Consider the following 26079-nt stretch of genomic DNA (forward strand, 5'->3'; position numbering starts at 1 on the left):
GATGTTGACAGCAGGGCTGATGTTATGTTGCAATGGGGGAGTGAGCGGACTGAGCAGCTCTGCGGGCAGTGTGATGCCTCATACGTGGCTTTTCAGTTTATTCTGGGCTGCTGTTCCCGCACCTACCCTTTTTCCTGTGTTAGTCCGCTCTGCACACACTCACACACACCCACATACACATAAACCCATACACACACCCACACACACACATACGCACACACACAGAAACCCTAACCCACACAAACACATACACGCACACACACACAGGGCCAGACCAGATTCCAGTTGATGGGATGGGCTGAATAATTACCTCCAGCTCCTCCTCCCCTGCACACAGTATCAGACACACAGTGTGGGGAGATCTTTGATAAGGCTGCTGTGTTACAGGATCCTGGGCAGAGTGCAATTACTCAGTGGAAAACCCCTTGGGTCCAGTTGATCCTGGTCTCACTCCCAGTGTTACTCCAGAGTACTCTCAAAGTCTTCTCCAGGATGGAGTGTTGGAAAAGGAACTTGGCAAGGATACATTTTATCATATTGCCCCTGTGCGCAGCAATTCAAGTCCATGCAGGTAAGGAGAAAGGTGGCTGGATGATTGGGAATGAGATGGGGTCCAGTATGGTCACTGACCCACAGTGCCAGTCAAGCTGCCCTGAGATGCAGTGGTGTGAGGTGCCATGCTGCCTTACTCCACTGAATGCCTGCTCTACAGCAGAGGGAGAGAGTGCAGAGAGGGAACTTTTCAAACTTTCCCCCTCAGGAGGATAACAATATTGCCTCCAAACCAAGATAGAGGCCTGCACCGTCAGAGGGTCAGTGCTGAGGGAGTGCTGCACCATCAGAGGCTCAGTGCTGAGGGAGTGCCGCACCGTCTGAGGCTCAGTGCTGAGGGAGTGCCGCACCGTCTGAGGCTCAGTGCTGAGGGAGTGCCGCACCGTCAGAGGCTCAGTGCTGAGGGAGTGCCACACCGTCTGAGGCTCAGTGCTGAGGGAGTGCTGCACCGTCAGAGGCTCAGTGCTGAGGGAGTGCCGCACCGTCTGAGGCTCAGTGCTGAGGAAGTGCCGCACCGTCTGAGGCTCAGTGCTGAGGGAGTGCCGCACCGTCAGAGGCTCAGTGCTGAGGGAGTGCCGCACCGTCAGAGGCTCAGTGCTGAGGGAGTGCTGCACTGTCAGAGGCTCAGTGCTGAGGGAGTGCCGCACCATCAGAGGGTCAGTGCTGAGGGAGTGCCGCACCGTCTGAGGGTCAGTACTGAGGGAGTGCTGCAATGTCAGAGGGTCAGTGCTGAGGGAGTGCTGCACTGTCAGAGGGTCAGTACTGAGGGAGTGCTGCAATGTCAGAGGGTCAGTGCTGAAGGAGTACTTCACTGTCAGAGGGTCAGTACTGAGGGAGTGCTGCACTGTCAGAGGGTCAGTGCTGAAGGAGTACTTCACTGTCAGAGGGTCAGTACTGAGGGAGTGCTGCACTGTCAGAGGGTCAGTGCTGAGGGAGTGCTGTACTATCAGAGGGTCAGTGCTGAGGGAGTGCCGCACCGTCAGAGGCTCAGTGCTGAGGGAGTGCTGCACTGTTGACAGGGTATGGTTTCGAATGGGCTGTGGTAATAGCTGCGATGAAAATGCTGAAACGCCAACACTGAACGGGAATCAACTTTTTTTTGGAAAATGTCACAATCTATCTGCACCATGCCTGTAGGAAGTGCTGAGGTGAAGTAATGGTTAGCTGCTGCCTGTCCCTGCACTGATGTAGCTCTCTATGGGGAAGTGAGAGTGCTGGACTGCCTCCGAGATGCTCAGCAGAGTTTAGTCCGGATTTGACTCTGCTTTCAGCTATTTCCCAACCAGGCTGCCTGTTTTCCTACACGCATAGATACACTCAGAGGCACATGTGCGCACACACACACACACACACACACACACACGATTCCTGGGTGTCTGAGACTCACTAACGAGCCCAACACTTCTACCCTCCCCCTGACAGTGAGATGCACTGGGAAAAGGGGAAAATGGTGCCCTTTTCCAGTATCATTCCCAAGATGATCTGCACAGTTTTTTTCACTTTTCATAGAATCCGTACTGTGCAGGAGGAGGCCATTCTCCCCATCGAGTCAGCACCATCCAGGCTCTATACCCACACCACCACATGTTTACTCTGCTCGCCCCCCCTGACACTAATGGTCAATTTAGCATAGTCAATCAACCTAACCCACACATCTTTGGAATGTGGGAGGAAACCAGAGCACCCAGAGAAAACCCACGTAGACCCAGCGAGAATGTGCAGACTCCACACGGACAGTCACCTGAGCCAGGGATCAAACCCTGGTCCCTGGGGCTGTGAGGCAGCACTGCTGACCACTGTGCCACCGTGCTGCCCTTTTCAATGCTGAATGTGGGATCTTACTTTGTGTAATTTGGCTGTTGCCTTTCTCACATTCCATCCACAAGTCACACTTCGAAAGAGGTACTTCACGGGACTGAGGGGTTCTAGAAAGCTGTGTGGTCATGAGAGACGCAGATTGGATTGGGAATGCTGAGTGGAAACATGTTGCGGAATGAGACAGAGTTTCAATCCAAATGGACGGACCCTGAGCCTCAGGTCAAAGGTTAATTCCTCTGTCCTCCAGGCCAAAGGCCCCAAATTCAGGCTCACTGAGGCGCACCTCACCCCAGCCGCTCGCGGAGGCATTTGACGCAAGGCCCAATCCTTGGCCTTCCGCGGAGCCTAAGCACAGGCTGGAGTCTGCTTGGTGAAGGACGGTGACCAGGCCCGATTCCTGCTGCCCCTTCAGTTTTAACCTCTTCAACTCAGGTGTGCCTGGTGACTCTTGCCGTTTATCCTCTGGCACATCCCCAAAGAACGAAGAACAGAACAGCATGGGAAACTGGCCCTTCAGCCCAATGAGCCCGCGCCGCCATTTTAACATTGTGAGTGCCCTCTTCTACCTATGACCTTTGTCTACGCCTATTGGACTTCACAATAACAGAATCATAACCAGATTGAGGGACGACTAATTTAGGGACAATTTTTAGCACCAATCAGCCTAAGAGCACGTTTTTGGGGTGTGGGAGGAAACTGGAGCACCCGGAGAAAACCCACGCAAGCACGGGGAGAATGTGCAAACTCCCACAGACACTGACCCAAATCCATGTGTCTGCACAGCAAACAGTGACAGTCACCGAGCTGTCATATTGCCCGTCAGCTGGTCCAGTTTAAGTGTACACTAACGACGTGAAGCACTAGGCAGCTTTTGAAGCAACATCCAAGGGCAGCCCTCGCACGACCTACCGCGTGTATGTCCTTTGTCGGCCAACAAGGCGCACTGAAGTGCTTGCGTGGGTTTTCTCCGGGTGCTCCGGTTTCCTCCCACATCCCAAAGATGTGCTATTATGCTGATTGGAGGTAATAAATTGTCCCCAAATTAGTTTTCCCTCAATGTGGAATGCCATAAGCATAGATAAGGGTCATGGGTGGAGGGGGGGCTGGTAACGGTAAAATGGTGGTGCGGGCTCTTTGGGCCAAAGGGCCTGTTTCCCAGGCTGTTTTTGTTCTTTGTTCTTTGAATCCCTGTGGATCAAAAGAAAAGACATCAATAAACATGCACAACTTATACAGACATTCACAGAATCCCCAGGAGCTCAGAATTAAGACAAGTGAGCCATAAAATATGTTGGGAGGTCCATAGGAATCAATTGATTCCCAGGGACGTCCCAAGGCTCTTGATCTTTATTTAGAACAGTCTCCTGTATCCCTCCATCTCTAGTCCGCTCATGTGCCTATCTAAGTAAACATTACACAACTCTAGCGTGCCTGCCTCCACCACCCTAATTGGCAGTGCATTCCAGGCCCCCACCACCCTCTGTGTGAAAAATCTCCCTCTAACAACCTCGCCCCCCTCACCCTAAGCCCGTGGCCCCTTGTAATTTTTGTATCCAACCCAGGAAAAAGCTTACCACTGTTCACTCTATCTATACCCTTCATAATCTTATCCACCTCTATTAGATCTCCCCTCATTCTCCGTCTTTCTAAAGAGAACAGCCCCAATTTGCCCAATCTCTCCTCATAGCTCAGTCCTTCCATACCAGGCAGCATCCTGGTAAACCTCCTCTGCACTCTCTCCAGGGTCTCCGGTAGTAAGGCGACCAGAACTGGATGCAGTACTGCAAACGCGGTCGAACCAACGTTCTATACAACTGCAACATTAGACGCCAGCTCTTGTACTCTATATATACCCCTTCCTATAAAGGCAAACATACCATAGGCCTTCTTCGCCACCTTCTCCACCTGTACTGCCACCTTCAAGGACTTGTGCACTTGCACCCCTAGGTCCCTCTGTGTTTCTATACTCTTAATAGTCCGACAATTTATTGTATAACACCGCCCTACATTATTTCTTCCAAAATGCATCACCTCGCATTTACCTGGATTAAATTCCATCTGCCATTTCTCTGCCCAATATACCAGCCTATCTATACCCTGCTGTACTGCCTGACACTGGTCCTCACTATTAGCAAGTCCAGCCATCTTTTTGTCATCTGCAAACTTGCTGATCACACCACTTACTCCCTCTTCCAAGTCATTTATGTATATTACAAATAGCAGAGGTCCCAGTACTGAGCCCTGCGGCACACCACTAGTTACAGACCTCCAGCTAGAAAAAGACCCTTCCACTACTACTCTCTGTCTCTTGTTACCAAGCCAGTTCTCAATCCATCTAGACACCTGTCCTTGCATCCCATGAGCCTTAACCTTTTCCACCAACCTACCATGAGGGACTTTGTCAAATGCCTTACTGAAATCCATGTAGACGACATCCATGGCTCGTCCCTCGTAGACCGTTTTTGTCACATCCTCAAAAAATTCTACCAGATTCGTAAGGCACAACCTTCCCTTTACAAAGCCTTGCTGCCTATCACTAATCAGATTGCCCACTACCCATGACCACAGATTACCCCAAAAGCCTCATTCATGCTCGGGTTTGCCACTTGTCCGAGCCCCTGCCAGCAGTCTGGCACAGTTGCCATGCCAATTGTTCCACTGTCAAGAAGGGTCTCAGAATCCAGTCGCATAGTCCCCTACCTTTCCCTACTCACACCGTTCAACAGGGCCAAGAGAGATCAGGTCAGGAGGGGGCCATGCTAAGCTTTGTATTGCCAGGCAATTGGAGGACGAGGATAAAGGAATCTTGTTAAAGTTAAAGGGCTTTGTTGCGACCCCCCACCCGGATTTTCCACTCCACCCCCACCTCTCCAACCACGGCCTGTTTTCCAGTGGGAAATGGCCATTGGCCACTGGCGGGCTAATTCGGATCCATCAATGCCTACGGTGTTTTGTGCGGCTTGCCGTTGAAGAGTGGGGAGGGGGAGGAGGACTGGGAAAAGGCTATCCCTGGAAACTTGTGAGCAGCTTTGATCTCCATTAACGATGGACAGGCTTGGATTGGTGGCACTATAGCACACGTTCACCAGATTGGGCTCCACTAGTGAGCCACAGGCCATTGAAGCCCCTGGGTGGTTGGGGGCATGGCTGGGCATTGCCAATGGGGCAGTGCCCACCTGGCACACTGGCAGTGCCAGTGAAGCACAAGGTAAGTGTGCCGGGGCAGTGCCAAAGGGTTCCAATGTCTGTGGGGGGGGGGAGGGGGGAGGTGAAGGTCTCTCAGTTAACATGGTGACCAGAGCGCCTGAGCACATTGCAACTGGTTTCACCTATGTGTTTAGACTCCGCATCCCCTGTACTGGCACCAAGCTCCCAACTGTCTAAAAAAGTGGGAAAGATTGTGATGCAGAGCACCCCAATAGGACTGCCACGGGGGACTCCCTTTTTCTTTTCCTTGGGAAAATTCCATCATGTGTTTTTCAATCAGATCATCTGTGGAATGGTGGAGCAGGCTTGAAGGCCCAAGCGGCCTCCTCCTGTTCCGAATTCCTATGTTCCTATTTTAGAATCCTACAAGATTCAAGAAGGGGCTTGGCAGGATAGATAGACCCTGGGAGATCCCTTTCCCTGATTGGAGAATCCAGACCAAGGCTTAGCCTAACGGGGCGGGGGTGTTATTTAGGACCTTGATGAGGAGCAATTTCTTCATTCAAGGGTTTGCGAATCTTTGGATTTCTCTAACCCTGAATGTGGTGGTTGCTCCATCGTTGAATAAATTTAACTCAGATTCAGAAATCCCAAGGATAAGGTGGGTGGGAATGGAGGGGCGGGGGTGGTGGGAGGAGCGAGTGAGAAAGTGGAGATGAGTCTGAGGATCAGCCAAGATAATATTGAGTGACAAAGCAGGCTTGACAGGCTGTCTGGTCTAGCCCCCTTCCCATTGCGCGTGCATTTATTCCTTGCCCTGTCTCCCGGAGACGAGGGGTCGTAGGAGGTTCCCGTGCTGTACCGGAGGCTTAGGCCCACCCCTCATTCACGATCACTCTCTGCCTCATTACCTCAGGCTCGCACACCTTGCAGAACCTCTTCAACTACAACCTGCGGCTGGCTGGCCTTCCGGAATTCTCCGTGGTGGGGATGCTGGATGATCTGCAGACACAGTACTACGACAGCGACCAGAGGAAGAGCGAGCCTCGGCAGCAGTGGATGGCCCACAGCTTTACAGACAGCTACTGGCGTGAACAGACCAGGACCATGGAGTCTGTTCACCAGCTTCTCTCTCGTAACTTTGGTCAAGTCCTCCCACAATTTGGTGCGTCTGATTCAACATCCGCTTGACGTTTTGGTTAAAATGGAGCCAGATTGGCACCAACATGTGGGAAGTTTCACCCTGGGGAACTTTGGTGCTCGTGAGGGACAGTTAGAATGAATTCTTTAACTCTCCAGTTACAGAGTTCAATGGGGAAAGAAAAAACAACAACAGCTTGCATTTATCTAGCACCTTCACCGTAGGAGAATGTCCTAAGTTGTCTCTGAGGAGGAATTTGACTCTGACCCACACAAAGAGGCATCAGGCCAGACCTCTAAAGGTGGGCAAAGGGGCAGATTTTTGGAAGTAGCTTGAAGAAGGAAAGTGGGGTAGAGAAGTGTGTGGGATCGGCGGGGGAGCGGGGGGGGGTGATTTTGCAGAGTTGGGGAGTCAGACAGCTAGAAGACTGGGCCACCAAGGGTGGAGCGATTTTTTACAAATTCAGCTTTGCTCAATAGCCATAATCTGAACCTGAGGTAACACAGACAAGGATGAGGGTTACAGAGGCAGAGGAGATGGGCCGGGGATAAATTGACTAATGTTGCAGGTGTTATCCACTTGGTGACAGCAAGGACATCTGGTTGAAAGCTCGTAAAATCAGAGAATAGAGTCATAGACTCCCCACAGCTTGCACCGACAACAGTCCCACCCAGGCCCTATCCCGATAACCCCGTATATTTACACTGATAATCCACCTCATCTTGTGACATTAGGGTCAATTTATCATGGCCAATGTGCCTAACCTGCACATCTTTGCATTGTGGGAGGAAACCAGAGCACTTGGAGGATACCCACGCAGACATGGGGAGAATGTGCAAACTGCACGCACAAGTGACGCAAGCTGGGAATTGAACGCAGATGCGTGGCGCTGTGAGGCTGCAGGGTTAACCACTGTGCCGCTCAGCTCCCAATCTCAATAAAACAACGTGACTGCCAAGGGTCTGGTTTATTCTCAGGCTGTTGCCAGGAAGAGTGCTGATTCCTACAGCTCGGGAACAGAGCTTTAGTGGGAGTTGAAAACCGTGCCCACCATTTTCGAATTCCCGTTCTGATTCTCTTCCCGCACACAGCAGTGCACCAACTTCCATCTGTTTCCATAGCTAGTCATTCCCGGTCATTAGAGGCTTATAGCTTGAGGGATGCCACTCCACATGAAGCATGGCTGAGCAGGAGTCTCTGTGCTCTTAAGCCAGCCATTGGCGTGTTGGGAAGGATTTACAGGTCAATGTGCTCAGAGGCGGAACGCTACCCACTGCACCACAACACCTCCATCCACTGTCTTCCCAGTGTTTAATTGGAGGCAGATTCGATTCACCCAGTGTTGGACGTCAGATAAGCAGTCTGACAATATTGTGATAGAGGTGGTGACATTGAGCTGGGTGAACCTATAAAAACAACAGCTGTGTTTTCTGATGCCATCCACAGCAGCATGTAGATGGCAAATTGGTGCGATAAAGGTTGGATCCTTGGGGAATATCAGAGGTAATGGTGTGGATGGGGTGGGGGAGTGTGCAGGATGGTAATTCTCTTGCTATGACTAGCTGGTTTAGGAGTGGAACCCATTCAGTGCAGTTGTAACAAGTTGGACATTCATGAAGAACAAAACGGTATAATTAACTATGTGAAAGGGTGCAGACAGCAGCAGAAGGACCAGGAGGGATGGGCGGCCTTAATCACAGCCACAGAATGTCACCCAGCCCCAAATGTCAGTCACCAACCTCATCGTTATTCTTCACATTCACTGAATTACTCACTCCAATTCAGGGTCACCTGATTCACTCACTCACTCTCGCTCACTCACTCGTTCTGCCGCATTCCCTCTCTGGTTCACTCTCCTGCTGTCCCCTCTCTCATTCTTTCTCCCGCTCTCACTCCCTCTCTCCCTCTCGCTCCCTGTCTGCCTCTCGTTCCCTCCCCCCTTCTCACTCTGTTCCCCCCTCGCTCCCTCTCCCCCTCTTGCTCCCTCTCCCCCTCATTCCCTCTCCCCCTCTCATTCCCTCTCCCCCTCTCGTTCCCTCTCCCCCTCTGCTCCGTCTCCCCCCTCGCTCCCTCTGCCCCTCGCTCCCTCTCTCCCTCTCGTTCCCTCCCCACTTCTCGCTCCCTCCCCCTTCTCGCTCCCTCTCCCCCTCTCGCTCCCTCTCTCCCTCTCACTCTCCCTTATTTCTAGAGCTCCCCCTCACTCATTCACTCACTCACACTCTTGTTCTCTACCTCCTCGCTCACTCACTCTCTCTCAACCTCGCTTACTCTCTCTGTCTCTCCCCCACTTGCTTGCTCACTCTCTTTCTCCTCCTCACTTGCCCACTCTCTTCTCTTGCTTGCTTATTCACTCCACCTCTCTCTATTACACACACACTTTCTCTCTCACACACACTCACACACAGACACGCTCTCTCTCACACACACACACACATACGCTCTTTCACACACACATACACTCTCACATACACACACACATACACACTCTCTCTCTCACACACACACAAACACACACACACACACACACACACACACACACATACGCTCTCTCTCACACACACACATACACATGCACACACATATTCACTCTCTCACACATGCGCACACACATATACACTCACACACATACACTCACACACACGCACACATACACACTCTCTCTCACATACACACTCTCTCTCTCCCTTTCACACACACACACACTTTCTCTCTCACACACACTTTCACTCTCTCTCACATACACACTCTCTCTCTCTTTCACACATACACACTTTCTCTCTCACACACACTTTCACTCTCTCTCACACATACTTTCTCTCTTTCACACACACACTCTCACACACACACACACAGACACACACACTGTCTCACACACATTCACGGTCTCTCTCACACACACACACACACACTCTTTCTCACACACTCACGCACACACATATTCACTCTCACACATGCGCACACACACATACACTCTCACACACACATACACTCTCACACACACATACACTCACACACACACACACAAATACACTCTCTCTCACACACGCACACATACGCACTCTCTCTCACATACACACTCTCTCTCTTTCACACACACACACTTTCTCTTTCACACACACTTTCTCTATCACACACACTTTCACTCTCTCACACACACTTTCTCTCTTTCTCACACACACTTTCTCTCTTTCACACACACACTTTTTCTCTCTCACACACACACACACATACGCTCTCTCACACACACACTCACACACACACTTTCTCACATACACACTCTCACTCTCTTTCTCTCACTCATTTGCTTGCCCTCTCTCACACACTCACACTCACATTCACACATACTCACTCACAGCTGCACATTCTAGAGCCAGCTAGAAAGTGGATTACCCTGGACCAGGCAATATGCACTGAGACTGCATGAATCGATATCTGATGAGAAAAGCAGCCTCTGGGTGACAGTGATTATAACATAGTAAAATGCCATGTCCAGTTTGAAATGGCTCATGTTTTAAATTAATAAAAAGTAACTATAAAGGTATTAAAGGTAGCACAGTAACGTTACTGTTTCAGACCTTGAAGCTGCAATTGAATAACACTCAGGAAAAGGTTAATCCCAGTGAGAAAGAAAGGCTTGTTGTGAAGGATATATCATTCAAGCTAAATAAGAAAGTTCAGGAAAATCAAAAGCAACATTGTGTGAATCTTCAAGGATTATTAGTTGATCAGAGGATTAGACAGATTTTTATGAACCAACAAAGAATGACAGAAAAGGTAATACAGAGAGAGAAAGCAGAGATGAGAGAAAGAAGGCTAGGGATATAAAAACAGGCAGCAACAAGCTTCTACAAGTATTTAAATAGAAAAGGATTAACTAAAACTGGTGTTGGCTCCAGGAGAGTGGTCTGGGCAATTAATAACTTAAAAGAAAAAAACTGAGGTGGCATTGAACAAGATCTTTCATGGGCGATGACTTAGAAAACTTAGAATCCATAGAATCCCCACAGTGCAGAAGGAGACCATTTGGTCCATTGAGCCTGCACAGACAGCAATCCCACCCAGGCCCTATCCCCATAACCTCAGGTATTTACTCTGCTAATCCCCCTGGCACTAAAGGGTAATTTATCACAGACAATCCACCTAACCTGCACATCTTTGCACAATGAGAGGAAATCGAACCACCCAGAGGAAACCCACTCAGACACGGAGAGAATGAACAAACTCCACACAGTCACCTGAGGCTGGAATTGAAACTAGGTCCCATGCGCTGTGAGACAGGAGTGCTAACCACCGTGCCACTCCAAAGATTCCAAAAGAATCTCAAAGATTCTTGAATATCAAGAGATGATGATGAGGAATGAACTTATTACAATCCCCATCATCAGGGAAAAGGTACTGGAAAACCATTGGATCTCAGGGCTGACAAGGCCCCAGGAGCTCCACTTACCCACCCCCTCAGCATAACCCTTAACTGTTCAAAAATTGGTCTATCCTTGCCTTAAAAACATTCAATGAAACAGCCTCAACTGCTTCACTGGACAGGGAATTCCACAGATTCACAACCCTTTGTGTGAAGAAGTTCCTCCTTAACTCCTAAATCTGCTTCCACTTATTTTGAGGCTATGCCCCTTAGTTCTAGTTTCACCCGCCAGGGGAAACAACTTCCCTGCTTCTATCTTATCTATTCCCTTCATAACCTTATAAATTTCTATAAGACCTCCCCTCATTCTTCTGAATTCCAATGAGTATAGCCCCTGTCTACTCAGTCTCTCCTCTCAACTCCAGAATCAACCTAGTGAATCTCCTCTGCATCCCCTCCAGTGCCAGTATATCCTTTCTCAAGTAAGAAGATCAAAACAGTACACATACTCCAGGTGTGGCCTCACCAGCACCTTATACAGCTGCAAACATAACCTCGCTGTTTTTAAACTCCATCCCTCTGGCAATGAAGGAAAAATTCCATTTGCCTTCTTAATTACCTACTGCACCTGCAAACCAACTCCTTCAGATTCCTGCACAAGGACACCCAGGTCCCTCTGCACAGCAGCATGCTGTAATTTTTCACCATTTAAATAATGGCCCATTTTGCTGTTATTTCTACCAAAATGGGTGACCTCACATTTACCAATAGCAGACCCATTTGTTATAATATTCCAAACTTCCTTTGATTCTGGAAAGGTTCTAGCAAATTGAAAAATAACTAATTTAACACCTTTAATCAAAAAAGGAAGGAGTGAGAAAGCAATATATTATGGGCCAGTTAGCCTAGTGCCAGTTAACCTAACTAGCCATCAAGAAATTGCGAGAATCCATTATTAAAGAAGGTACAGAAGGATACTTAAAATACAGAGATTAGAGACAAATGGGTATTTTTTTGGATTGGCAAGTGTAACTAATAGGGTGCCTGCTGTGGGATCAGTGCTGGGTCCTCAACAACTTTCAATCTATATCAATGAAGGGACTATGTGTATAGTAGTTAAGGTTGCCACTGACACCAAGCTAGGTAGGAATGTAAGTTATCAAGAGGAACTGGGGAGTTTGTGAAGCGACATGGGACAGGTGAAGTGGGTGGACTAGATTTTGGCAGATGGAGTATAATGTGGAAAATGGGAGTTTGTTCACTTTGGCAGGAAGAATAGAGAGAGGTTGCAGAGGTCTACGGTACAAAGGGAGCTGAGTGTCCTGGTACACAAATCACACAAAGTTAGCATGCAAGTGCAACAAGTGATGAGGTAGGCAAATCGAATATTTGTGTCTATTGGAAGAGGAATGGAATATAGAAATAGGGAAGTTTAACTGTAGCTGTACATGGCTTCCTTATTTAAAAATATATAAAACTGCTTTAAAAGCAGTTCAGGAATGAGTCACTGGCTTCATCCCTGGAAAAAAAATGGCTTATCTTATGAGGAAAGGTTGAGCAGATTAGACTGATACAAAGAGTGAGAGGTGATCTCATTGAAAAATATAAGGTCATGAGGGAGCCTGTTCGGGTGGATATCTGTTCCTTCTTGTGGAGTGGAGTGGGGGAATTATGCTTTGCCCAGCAGAGTGAGAGAGACATGGAGATTTCAGCCTGTAATGTGTTGACCTGTTGATCTTTGTCAGGGATCCAGTACATCCAGGGGCTCTGGAGCTGTACGCTACAAAACACCAAGAGCACCAACAGCTTGATAAGGATAAAAACTGACTATGGAGAGATTCAATGTGAAATGGCCACAGTGCATTGCAGGGGGACAGGCTTCCTCAGTATGCTGACAAAAGAGTTTGAACAAATCCTCAGCACTAATATCACTTTCGTCCACTTACTAAACACCAGCTGCGTTCAACATCTGCAGAAAACTCTTCAAGATGGTAAAGCAGCCCTGGAAAGAAAAGGCAAGTGGAACACAACACTTAGCTTCACAATGAGATCTGTATTAAGAGTGGATCTGGATTCAGATTTTTAAGGAGGACGAAGGGATTGACTAAGAAGGGGAAAATAGAGTATGAAAGTAAGCAAGCGGGGAACACATATACTGACTGTAAAAGTTTCTGTAGGTATGTAAAGAGAAAAAGATTGACAAGAATGCATGTAGGCCCCTTAAAGTCAGAAACAGGAGAATTCATAATGGGAAACAAAGAAATGGCTGAGGAACTAGATGTTTACTTGGCTTCTATCTTCACAAAGGAAGACATGAATAATGTACCAGAAGTCCTGAGAGAAACAAGTTTTAGCGAGGAGCTGAAGAAAATCAGCATTAATAGAGAAATAGTTTTGGGGAAATTGATGGGATTGAAGGTAGATAAATCTCCAGGGCCTGATAATCTTCATCCTAGGGTACTTAAGGAAGTGGCCCTGGAAATAGTGATCCATTGGTGGTCATTTTCCAAAATACCTTGGACTCAGGAGTGGTTCCTACTGATTGGAGGGTAGCTAATATAAGCCTGTTATTCAAAAAGGGAGGTGGAGAGAAAACAGGGAATTATAAACCAGTGAACCTAATGTCGGTACTGGAGAAGTTGCTGGAGTCCATTATAAAGGATTTCATAACTGAGCATTTGAAAAACAGTGGTTTAATCAGACAAAATCAGCATGGATTTACAGAAGGGAAATCATGCCTGACAAACCTATTGGAATTTTTTGAGGTTGTAACCTAGTTGAGTTGACCAAGGAGAACCGGTGGATGTGGTTCATTTAGACTTTCAGAAGGCTTTCGACAAGGACTCACAGAGCTCACTACTATGTAAAGTTAAAGTGCAAGGGATTACAGGTAGTGTCTTGAGATGGTTAGACAGGAAGGACAACAGGCAGGAAGAAAAGAGATGGCGTAAATGGATTATTTCTGATTGGCAGTCAGTGATTAGTGAGGTTCTGTAGGGATTTGTGCTGGCACCCCAACTGTTCTTCTTATATATTAATGGTCTGGAAGAGGGAACTAAATGTATTATCTCCAAATTTGCAGATGATACAAAGTTGGGTGGGAGAGAGAGCTGTGAGGAGGGTGAAGAGATACTTCAGCATGATGTGGACAGGCTGAGTGTGTGAGCGTATGCATGGCAGATGCAATACAATGTGGATAAATGTGAGATTATCCACTTTGGTAGCAATAATTGGAAGACAGATTATTACTTGAATGGGCATAAATTGAGAGAGGTGAATACACTATGAGACCTTGATGTCCTCGTACATCAGTTACTGAAAGTAAGTGCGCAGGTACAGCAGGCAGTAAAGAAGGCAAATGGTATGTTGGCCTTCATAGTGAGAAGATTTGAGTATCGGAATAGGGGTGTTTTACAGTAATTGTACAGGATGTTGTTGAGGTCACACTTATTATGTATTATGTGCAGTGATGATCTTATCTGAGGAAGAATGTCGTTGCTATAGAGGGAGTACAGTGAAGATTTACCAGGCTGATGGCAGGTCTGTCATATAAGGAGGGACTAAATCAGTTAGGATTATATTCACTGGAGTTTAGAAGAGTGAGAATGGATCTAGTAGAATTCGAACAGGGTTTAGACAGGGTAGATTCAGAAAGAATGTTCCTAATGGTAGGGGAATTCAGAACTAGGGGGTCACAGTTTGGGGATAAGGGGTAAACCTTTTAAAACTGAGGGAAGGAGACATTTCTTCACCCAGAGGGTGGTGAATGTGTGGAATTCGCTATCACAGAAAGTAGTTGGGGGCAAAAATGTCTAATTTCAAGAAGATATAGCTCTGGAGGCTAAAGGGATCAAGGGATATGAGAAGAAGGTGGGGGGGGATCAGGATATTGAATGATTATCAGCCATGATCAAAATGAATGATGGAGCAGGCTTGAAGGGCCGAATGGCCTACTCCTATTTCTAGTTTCTATGTTTCTATATTTCTATGATTATGAATGTAACATGTGGCTTAAAGATTGAATTTAAGTTTCCTGAAATAGTGCTTCCGATTCTCTGTTCTTCCTCAGTTGCCCCTGAGGTGCTGGTTTTCAATACGAACCTCACCCAGTCTCTCCTGTGCCTCGTCACTCCTTTCTATCCGCGAGGTGTCAATGCCACCTGGCTACGGGATGGAGAGCCCGTGGTGGATGAGCTTACGGTGACGGTTCTACCAAACCATGATGCCACATACAGAATGGAGATTCTCATTGACCTTGATGGCAACAACCCAAGGAGCTACACGTGTCAGGTTCAACACAGCAGCCGGCCCAGGACACTGACAGTGAGGGCAGGTAAGTTATCCAGAAAGATAGAGCACCAAGGATGGCCATTCGGGCCATCATGCCCATTCCAGCTCTCTGAAAGACTGGGCCAAGCAGGCAAGCACTGTCCAAGTTCACTCTCCACTGCCTTGCAAAGCTGTCCCTTAGAAAGATATCTAATTCCTTTTTGAAAGTCATTCCTGCCCCACCCCACCTTGCCCATTTATAGCCACTCACAGCACCTTGCTGGATGATAAAATGTCCTCACCTCTCCTTGCTTAGATTAAATTTGTATTTACACTTCCTGACTCTCGACCTGACAATAGGAACTGAAATGGAGTAACTGGAGATGGGGGGGGGGGGGGGGGGGCGCAAATGATAAGTGTTGACCAACATTTGGGCTGGAGAGTAACTGAGTGTCAACTACAAACAATGTCAATCATGGTGAGGTCAGGGGTCAAAATATGCACTTGCTCGTTTGGGTTTTATAGGCACCCAAGCAAGGCATTGCGAGTTTGACCAAAACTAACCCCTTGACTGATTTCCTGGAGTCTGGAAGAGAAGGTGCATCGAGGTAGCGGAATGAATCTTGGGCATGTGGACTTTCAGAAGGCACTTGACAAAGTGCCACACGGGACATAAGCAGAGTGGCGAAAAGGGCAGAAACAAAGCGAATTGGGTTTAACGTCGGGAAGGAAGAAGTGATGCAGCTTTGGAGGATTAAGGTGGAAAAAAAGTATCACTAATAGCCACCATTTTGAAAAGTGAAAACTTGGGATGGGATCTTCCCTGACCCCGACCCCTCCATGGTGCGTTTCCTGACAACGAATGTACTTTACTGCTACTCGCTGGGGGATCTTCAAGTCCCCTCCATATCTACGGTGTTTTGTATGGGTCACCCATCCTGCTGGTGGGGAACCTGCCTTGTGGGGCACCCACTTTCTGGGGGATTTCCTTTTGGCAGGACTGGAAGATCCTATCATTGGGACTGGAAAATCCACCAGTGGGAAGGACTGAAAAATCCCATTCTTGGTGACCACATAGTCAAAATCCTGAAAAAGATGGCACAACATTTTAAAACATGCTGGGGGGAGTCTTACGGTAAAGGGGTGGGGGGGGGCACCATTTAGGGCTGAGAATAGGAGAAATTTCTTCTCTCAAAGGGGTGCAGATCTTTGAAATTCCCAACTCCGGATAGCTCTGGGTGTTCTATCGTTAAAGATTTCTGGTCTCTTGGAGAATTTAGGAATACAGGGAATAATGGGAAAGTTGGAGTTGATGACCAAGACCAGCCAGGAATGGATAAAATGGCAGAGAAATCTCGACGGGCCAAGTTCTCAGTTCCTGCTCCTGTAACTTGTGTTCTTCTGGTGATCAGGTGGTTATCAAAGTGGATGGGTTACTTAGTTTATAAAGAGAGGCACAGAATATAAACTCAAATCATGGCATGTAGGACTTAATAAACTCAAATCATGGCATGTAGGACTTAATAAGCCAATGCTTCAGACTCAGGTGGAAACCTGTGGATAATTCCAGATGCCACACAATAGGAAAGATGTACAGAAATATACATGAGGCAGTTTGTGATGGATGAGGGGCTTGAGTTACAAAGAAAGATGGGGAAGATTTGGACTGTTTTCTTGGAAAAGTGAAGGTTATGAGGTACTGTAGATTACAGCATATAAATCGACCCCATTTTTCCCGCCCTAAGAAACATATTTTGACAAATACTCGCTTTATAAGTTGACTAACCCCCTCCACCCTTTTCCATCACGAATCTACACACATTAGTGTTTGGCCTCAATTTCTCACTACACAAATGCATGTTTTACTTCCAGTTCCTTATAAGGGGTGAAGCCGGGGACGCAGGTTGTGTTGTAGAGTTGTGTGGGTGTTTGAGATACATTGGCACATAGCAGGTCTCCATGTAGTGAGCGACAAAGCTGGTAACCACACCACTGCCCACCTTCCCAACACCTTCAGTTCACTTTTACACTCAGAATCTCGGTCAACCCAGCTTGTTTTTTGTCGGGATTTTACAAGGCCTCAAAGGTCAACGTCAAGCGGGGCAGGTATACCCACTCTGGGCAGTCACTCAGGAAGCGGCGAGCGATTCGGACGCTGGGTTTTACCCATTCAAGTGCAACGGGGGAGAAAGGTGGGGCAGGGGTAGAGTGGGCGATCCATTGTCTGTGTCTCAATACCCGTTGGTGCGAGAATTGGAAGTTGAGCGTTTGGGCGGATTGTTGTTTTGGGGAAGGTGGGAGGGGTAAATGGGGAAGGAGGGGTGCCTCCATTATCAGCACCAATTACGAGTGTGGTAAAGGGGCAGGGGGATAGATTCAGACATTCAGCTGCCGGTATTTCACTGTCGTTGCTCCTTCACGTGCTTGTGTGTGTTTTTGCACAGGAGTCGGGGGGTTGAGTGAGATGATTTCTTCAGGCCCAGTGCTGGGGCTCCTGGCTGCGCTAGCACTAATGGGAGGAATGGCCTAGTGAGCCGGGGCAGTGAGGAGCGAGGAGAAGATACAATCACGGGTGAGTGATGAATCAGACATTTCCTACAGTGCAGAAGGGTGCCATTTGGCCCATTGAGCTGCACTGATCAAGCACCCTACCTAGGCCCACCCCCAATCCTATCCCCTTAACCCTACGTATTTACCCCACTAACCCCCCTAACCTTCACATCTTGTGACACAAGGGTCAATTTAACAAGGCCAATCCAGCTAACCTCCACATCTTTGGAGTGTGGGAAGAAACTGGAGCACCCGGAGGACACAGACACAGGTGACTGACTGTCTCCATGCTATTCAGGGGGGTTTAAACTGATTCAGAGGGGGGATTGGAACCTGAATTATAGCTCCAATGTACAGGAGGGTGAGAACAGGGAGGTCATGGATAAGGTTTCTAGGTCACAGCAGTGTATTGGCAGGCGGGAGGGTGGTTTGAAGTGTGTATACTTTAATGCGAGGAGCATATGCAATAAGGTGGATGAACTTGCAGCCTGGATTGGTGCCTGGGACTTCGATGTTGTGGCCATTTCAGAGACATGGATAGAGCAGGGACAGGAGTGGTTGTTGCAGGTTCCGGGGTTCAGATGTTTCAGTCAGAGCAGAGAAGGTGGTAGAAGAGGGGGAGGCGTGGCATTGTTAGTCAAGGACTGTATTACGGTGGCAGAAAGGATGTTTGATGTGGACCTGTCTATTGAGGTAGTATGGGCTGAGATTAGAAACAAGAAAGGAGAGGTCACCCTGCTGGGAGTTTTTTATAGGCCTCCAAAAAGTTCCAGAGATGTAGAGGAAAGGATTGCAAAGATGATCCTGGATAGGTGCAAAAGTAACAGGGTAGTTGTTATGGGGGACTTTAACTTTACAAATATCCTTCGGAAAAGCTATAGTTCAAGTACGTTAGAGGGGTCAGTTTTTGTCCAATGTGTTCAGGAAGGTTTCCTGACACAGTATGTAGATAGGCCAACAAAAGGTGAAGCTACATTGGATTTGGTACTGGGTAATGAACGAGACCAGCTGTTAGACTTGAAGGTAGGTGAGCACTTTGGTCATAGTGACTACACTTCAGTTACGTTTACCTTAGTGATAGAAAGGGATAGGTTTATACCGAAGGGCAGAAGTTACAGCTGGGGGAAAGGTAATTATGAGGCTAGTAGGTGAGATTTAGGATACATAGGGTGGAGTAGGAAATTGCAGGGGCTGGGAACATCTGAAATGTGGAGCTTATTCAAGGAGCAGCTATTGCGAGTCCTTGATAAATATGTACCTGTTAGGCAGGGAGGAAGTGGTTGAGCGAGGGAACCGTGGTGTACTAAAGAAGTTGAATCTCTGGTGAAGAGGAAGAAGGAGGCTTATGTAAAAATGTGACGTGAAGGCTCAGTTAGGGCACTGGAGAGTTATAAATTAGCCAGCAAGGAGCTAAAGAGAGAGTTAAGAAGAGCTAGAAGAGGACATGAGAAGACTTGGGCGGATAGGATCAAGGAAAATCCTAACGCTTTCTACAGGTATGTCAAGAATAAAAGATTGGTTAGGGCAAGATTAGGGCCAGTCAGAGACAGCAGTGGGAAGTTGTGCGTGGAGCCTGAAGAGATAGGAGAGGCACTGAATGAGTATTTTTCATCAGTATTCACGCAGGAAAAAGTCAGTGTAGTCGAGGAGAATACTGCGACACCAGGTAGTAGACTGGATGGGATTGAGGTACATAAGGAGGAGGTGTTGGCAATTCTTGAGAGTGTGAAAATAGATAAGTCCCCTGGGCCGGATGGGATTTACCCTAGAATTCTCTGGGAGGCTAGGGAGGAGATTGCAGAGCCTTTGGCTTTGATCTTCATGTCGTCATTGGCTTCAGGTATAGTGCCTGAAGACTGGAGGATAGCCAATGTTGTCCCCTTCTTCAAGAAGGGGAGTAGAGACCATTCTGGGAATTATAGACCGGTGAGCCTTACTTCTGTTGTGGGCAAAGTTTTGGAAAGAATTATAAGGGAAAGGATTTATAATCATCTAGAGGGAAATAAATTGATTAGGGATAGTCAACACGGTTTTGTGAAGGGTAGGTCGTGCCTCACAAACCTTATCGAGTTTTTTGAAAAGGTGACCAAAGAGGTGGATAGGGGTAAGGCAGTTGACGTGGTGTATATGGATTTTAGCAAAGCTTTTGATAAGGTTCCCCATGGTAGGCTATTGCAGAAAATGCAGATGCATGGGATTGAGGGTGATTTAGCAGTTTGGTTCAGGAATTGGCTAGCTGATAGAAGACAGAGGGTGGTTGTTGATGGGAAATATTCAACCTGGAGTTCAGTTACAAGTGGTGTACCTCAGGAATCTGTTTTGGGGCCTCTGCTGTTTGTCATTTTTATAAATTACCTAGATGAGGGTGTAGAAGGATGGATTAGTAAATTTGCTGACGACACCAAAGTTGGAGGAGTTGTAGACAGTGAGGATGGATGTTACAGTTTGCAGAGGGACATAGATAAGCTGCATTGCTGGGCTGAGAGGTGGCAAATGGAGTTTAATATGGAAAAGTGTGAGGTGATTCACTTTGGTAAGAGCAACAGGAGTACAGAATATAGGGCTAATGGAAAGACTCTTGGTAGTGTTGATGAGCGTAGAGATCTCGGTGTACATATACATAGCTCCCTGAAAGTTGGCACCCAGGTTGATAAGGTTGTTAAGAAGGCATACGGGGTATTAGCTTTTATTGGTAGAGGGATTGAATTTCGGAGCCATGAGGTCATGTTGCAACTGTACAAAACTCTGGTGCAGCCGCACTTGGAGTATTGCGTACAGTTCTGGTCACCGCATTATAAGAAAGATGTGGAGGCATTGGAAAGGGTGCAGAGGAGGTTTACCAGGATGTTGCCTGGTATGGTGGGGAGGTCTTATGAGGAAAGGCTGAGGGACTTGAGGTTATTTTCATTGGAGAGAAGAAGGTTATGAGGTGACCTAATTGAGGCATACAAGATGATCAAAGGATTGGATAGGGTGGACAGTGAGAGCCTTTTTCCTCGGATGGTGATGGCTAACATGAGGGGACATAGCTTTAACTTAAGGGGTGGTAATTATAGGATGGATGTCAGAGGTAGGTTCTTTATTCAGAGGGTAGTAAGGTCGTGGAATGCCCTGCCTGCAGCAGTTGTGGACTCGCCAACTTTAAGGGCGTTCAAATGGTCAGTGGATAAGCATATGGATAACATCGGAATAGTTTAGGTTAGAGGGTCATTAGATTGGTTCCACTGGTCGGCACAATATTGAGGGCTGAAGGGCCTGTGCTGCGCTGTGATGTTCTATGGCTCTGTGCAGACTCCACACAGACAGCGATCCAAGGCCGGAATCGAACCCGGGTTCCCGGTGCTGTGAGGCAGCAGTCTAACCGCTGTGCCACTGTGCCGCCCAAGGGGCATTCCACTCTCACATCTTATTTGACCCTGAAGACACAAATGACAAGTTAGTATGTGGCAATGTTCCAGCTCTAACCTCCTCCTGTTTCTCCTCTCCAGATCAGCATCAACTCCCCAATGAACCTGAGGCTCCCGCCAGCTTTCCAGCTCTGAATCAGCAGGATGGACACTCTCTCTCTCCCTTTCTCCCTCTCTCGCTCTGTTATACTGATGAGTGACTGAGCAGCATCATCACTGCCTCTAACATGATCACGTGGGACTTGGGAGGTGGACTTTTTTGCCAATTTGCATTGCATTGTTTTGTTTGTAAACTAGATTTTAACAAAATGTTTAGTCCTGGACACAGGTTCAATGATTTGACCTTTGAATCCTGGGGTCTGTATCGCATATTGCCCTTTGACCCCTGACTGTTTAGTCACCACCCTGAACATTGAACCCTGGGCTCAGTACAGTGTTTTGTCCTTTCAACCCCACAGCAGGGCAGCATGGTGGCACATTGGTTAGCACTGCTGCCTCACAGCACCAGGGACTCAGATTCGATTCTGGCCTTGGGTGACTGTGTGGACTTTACACATTCTCCCCCTGTCTGCGTGGGTTTCCTCTGGGTGCTCCAGTTTCCTCCCACACTCTAATGACATGCTGGTTAGGTGCACTGGCCATGCTACATTCTCCTTCAGTGCACCTTAACAGACAGCATAGTATGGTGAGCTAGGGCATTTGCACAGTGGCTTCACTGCAGTATTAACGTAAGCCTACTTGTGACACTAATAAGTTTTAAAAAAAGTCTAGCCAGCACCCTGATCTTTGAACCCTGGGATCTGTATGGATCTTGACCTGTGACCCTTGACTGGCCGGGCTGAAGGGCCGAAGGGCCTGTTCCTGTGCTGTAATTGTCTTTGTTTTTTGACTGGTCAGCACCTTGACCTTTGAACCTTACCTGCTAGGGAATACAGAATAGTCTGTCGTGAGTTAGGTATAGAGTCAACTCTTATCCAATTCTGAGCCGTTCCCAAGTATTGGAACAAAATGTCAGGCTCACGCTGTGAAAGGGCTCAGGGAACTAAAAATATTGATGGGACAGTGACCATTACGGGGTAACTGACAGTGTCTCGCCCACAGTGGGAATTCTAGAGACCAACATCGGACAGTTAGCAAGCTATCACACTCCGACACCATAAAGTATAATAGAAATCCCTGGCAGCTCAGGAGAGAGAAAGCAACACGGTTATACTTTGTGATTAACATGTGATTGGTTAGCCCCTGTATACTGGGATAGCCATTCACCCAGTCAGATGAGGCAGATTGCACCAATCAGAACAGCCCACCAGTGGACTACACTGCAATGAGTCACCGTCGAGGGATACGCAAACTGCTAGCTGCTCAGTAATGTTGCTGAGAAAAGGTACATGCAGTCGAACTTTTTCACTTGGCACTCAGCAGATCTGAGTGGTACACAGACTCTTCAATTTTCTGTTTATTCTTTCATGTAATGTGGGCATAGCTAGAAAGCCCTTGAGCTGAATGCTTTGCCTGGCCATTTCAGAGGGCAGTTAAGAGTCAAGCACATTGCTGTGGGTCTGGAATCACGTCTAAGGATGTAAGTGAACCAGATGGGTTTTGTTTTTCACAACAATGACGGGTGGTTTCATGGTCACCGTTACTGAGACTAGCTTTCAATTCCAGAGTTTTATTAACTGAATTCAAATTCCTGCAGCTGCCATGGTAGGATTGGAATTCATGCCCCCAGAACATTAACCTGAGTCTCTGGATGACTAGCTCAGTGACATTACCATTACACCACCATCTTCCCACCGGGGTCTGCTGTTAACAAGCATGGACAAGAGTGTAATTAAAATAGGAGCAATGTACTGGGGGTGTTGGAAATCTGAAATTAAAAACTGAAAAGGCTGCAAATACTTGGCAAAAGACATTTGTTTCAAGTCACTTCATTGAAACAGAAATCGCCTCTGTCAAGTGTGCAGGCTCTCTCAATTCCTCAATTTGCTTTTAGAAGCATAGAATCCTGACAGTGCAGGAAGAGGCCATTTGGCCCATCAAGAATGCACCGACCACAATCCCACCCAGGCCCTATTCCAGCAACCCCACATATTTATCTGCTAATCCCCCTGACACTAAGCTCAATTTAGCACGGCCAATCAACCTAACCTGCACATCTTTGGATTGTGGGAGGAAACCGGAGCACCCAGAGGAAACCCATGCAGACACAGGGAGAACGTGCAATCTCCACGCAGACAGTCACCCAAGGCCAAAGTTGAATCTGGGTCCTTGGCACTGTGAGGCAGCAGTGCTAACCACTGCACCACCCGTGCTGTCCATTAACACCGTTTCTTAACTGAAATCTTTATTTTGAAATGTGTTGTGTTTCCTTCCCCCGCCCCCTCGGTATTAAAGATGTGTATTGAGAACAGATTATCCTAAGCGAATGCAGAGTAAGGCATGCTTGCCTTTATTGGTCGCTACATTCAGTACAAGAGCCAGGATGTCATGTTTCAGCTTTATTAAACTTTGGTAAGGCCTCACTTCGAGTACTGTGTTCAATTCTGGACATCACATTACAGGAAGAATGTGGAAGCTTTGGGGAGGGTGTAGAAGAGGTTTACCAGGATGCTGCCTGGATTAGAGGGTATGAGCTATTAGGAGGGGCTGGACAAACTGGGATTGTTTTCTCTGGAGGGGGGGAGGCTGAGGGGAGATCTGATAGAAATTATGAGAGGCAGAAATAGGGTTGACCGTCAGAATCTTTTTCCCAGAATTGAAATGACTAATACTAGGGGAACATGCACTTAAGGTGTGAGGGGGCAAGTTTAAAGGAGATGTGAGGGACAAATGTTTTACACATAGGTGTCTGGAAAGTGCTGCCAGAGGTGGTGGTGCAGGCAGATATGATAGGAGGTTTAAAGGGGCTTTTTGATAAGTACATGAATATGCGAGGAACAGAGGGATATGGACCAAACCAGGCAGAAGGGATTAGCTTAAATTGGAATTGTGGGCCAAAGGGCCTGTTCCTGTGCTGCACTGTTCTATGTTCACTCAATGAAGCCAGGATGAAAATTTCACATGGGATAGAAGCTGGTCTCACCAAGCAGGCAGCTAATTAATCCCTACTGTCACCTTTGCTTCGTACATCTGATTGAAGGATGTGGGTACGCGTGTGTGTCAGAGTGTGTGTGTGTCAGTGTCAGAATGTGTGTGTCAGAGTGTGTGTCAGAATGTGTGTGTGTCAGAGTGTGTATGTGTCAGTGTCAGAGTGTGTTCTGTCAGAGTGTGTGTTGTGTCAGTGTCAGAGTGTGCGTGTGTCAGAGTGTGTGTGTGTCAGAGTGTGTGTGTGGCAGAGTGTGAGTGTGTGTGCGTGTGTATGTATGTATCAGAGTGCATGAGTGTCAGAGTGTGTATGTGTCAATGTCAGTGTGTGCGTGTGTCCTCAGCACTGACCCCGAGACAGCACGGTGTGTCCTCAGCACTGACCCCCAGGGCACACGGTGTGTCCTCAGCACTGACCCCGAGACAGCACGGTGTGTCCTCAGCACTGACCCCGAGACAGCACGGTGTATCCTCAGCACTGACCCCCAGGGCACACGGTGTGTCCTCAGCACTGACCCCCAGACAGCACGGTGTATCCTCAGCACTGACCCCCAGACAGCACGGTGTGTCCTCAGCACTGACCCCCAGACAGCACGGTGTGTCCTCAGCACTGACCCCCAGGCAGCACGGTGTGTCCTCAGCACTGACCCCCAGGGCACACGGTGTGTCCTCAGCACTGACCCCGAGACAGCACGGTGTGTCCTCAGCACTGACCCCCAGACAGCACGGTGTGTCCTCAGCACTGACCCCCAGACAGCACGGTGTGTCCTCAGCACTGACCCCGAGACAGCACGGTGTATCCTCAGCACTGACCCCCAGGGCACACGGTGTGTCCTCAGCACTGACCCCCAGACAGCACGGTGTGTCCTCAGCACTGACCCCCAGGCAGCACGGTGTGTCCTCAGCACTGACCCCCAGGGCACACGGTGTGTCCTCAGCACTGACCCCGAGACAGCACGGTGTGTCCTCAGCACTGACCCCCAGACAGCACGGTGTGTCCTCAGCACTGACCCCCAGACAGCACGGTGTGTCCTCAGCACTGACCCCCAGACAGCACGGTGTGTCCTCAGCACTGACCCCGAGACAGCACGGTGTATCCTCAGCACTGACCCCGAGACAGCACGGTGTGTCCTCAGCACTGACCCCGAGACAGCACGGTGTGTCCTCAGCACTGACCCCCAGACAGCACGGTGTGTCCTCAGCACTGACCCCCAGACAGCACGGTGTGTCCTCAGCACTGACCCCCAGACAGCACGGTGTGTCCTCAGCACTGACCCCGAGACAGCACGGTGTGTCCTCAGCACTGACCCCCAGACAGCACGGTGTGTCCTCAGCACTGACCCCCAGACAGCACGGTGTGTCCTCAGCACTGACCCCCAGACAGCACGGTGTGTCCTCAGCACTGACCCCCAGACAGCACGGTGTGTCCTCAGCACTGACCCCCAGACAGCACGGTGTGTCCTCAGCACTGACCCCCAGACAGCACGGTGTATCCTCAGCACTGACCCCGAGACAGCACGGTGTGTCCTCAGCACTGACCCCCAGGGCACACGGTGTGTCCTCAGCACTGACCCCCAGACAGCACGGTGTGTCCTCAGCACTGACCCCCAGGCAGCACGGTGTGTCCTCAGCACTGACCCCCAGGGCACACGGTGTGTCCTCAGCACTGACCCCGAGACAGCACGGTGTGTCCTCAGCACTGACCCCGAGACAGCACGGTGTATCCTCAGCACTGACCCCCAGGGCACACG

The 26079-nt window shown here is 48.4% G+C and overlaps 1 protein-coding gene across 1 annotated transcript in view; it reads left to right on the plus strand.

Annotated features, from left to right (window-relative positions):
• The window catches only part of LOC145348630 (uncharacterized), a 52732-nt gene extending 28966 nt beyond the window's left edge, over positions 1 to 23766 (plus strand). The window contains exons 10-15 of the mRNA XM_080196796.1: positions 305 to 571; positions 6434 to 6682; positions 12764 to 13033; positions 15088 to 15351; positions 17732 to 17859; positions 21326 to 23766. Of these exons, the coding sequence (XP_080052922.1) occupies positions 305 to 571; positions 6434 to 6682; positions 12764 to 13033; positions 15088 to 15351; positions 17732 to 17817 (1136 nt within the window). The 3' untranslated portion in view covers positions 17818 to 17859; positions 21326 to 23766. The remainder of the gene's footprint in view (positions 1 to 304; positions 572 to 6433; positions 6683 to 12763; positions 13034 to 15087; positions 15352 to 17731; positions 17860 to 21325) is intronic.
• The last annotated feature ends 2313 nt before the right edge of the window (positions 23767 to 26079 follow it).

The sequence above is a fragment of the Carcharhinus amblyrhynchos genome, chromosome 9 (genome assembly GCF_965287045.1).
Source record: "Carcharhinus amblyrhynchos chromosome 9, sCarAmb.v2.hapA, whole genome shotgun sequence".
NCBI lineage: Eukaryota > Metazoa > Chordata > Chondrichthyes > Carcharhiniformes > Carcharhinidae > Carcharhinus > Carcharhinus amblyrhynchos.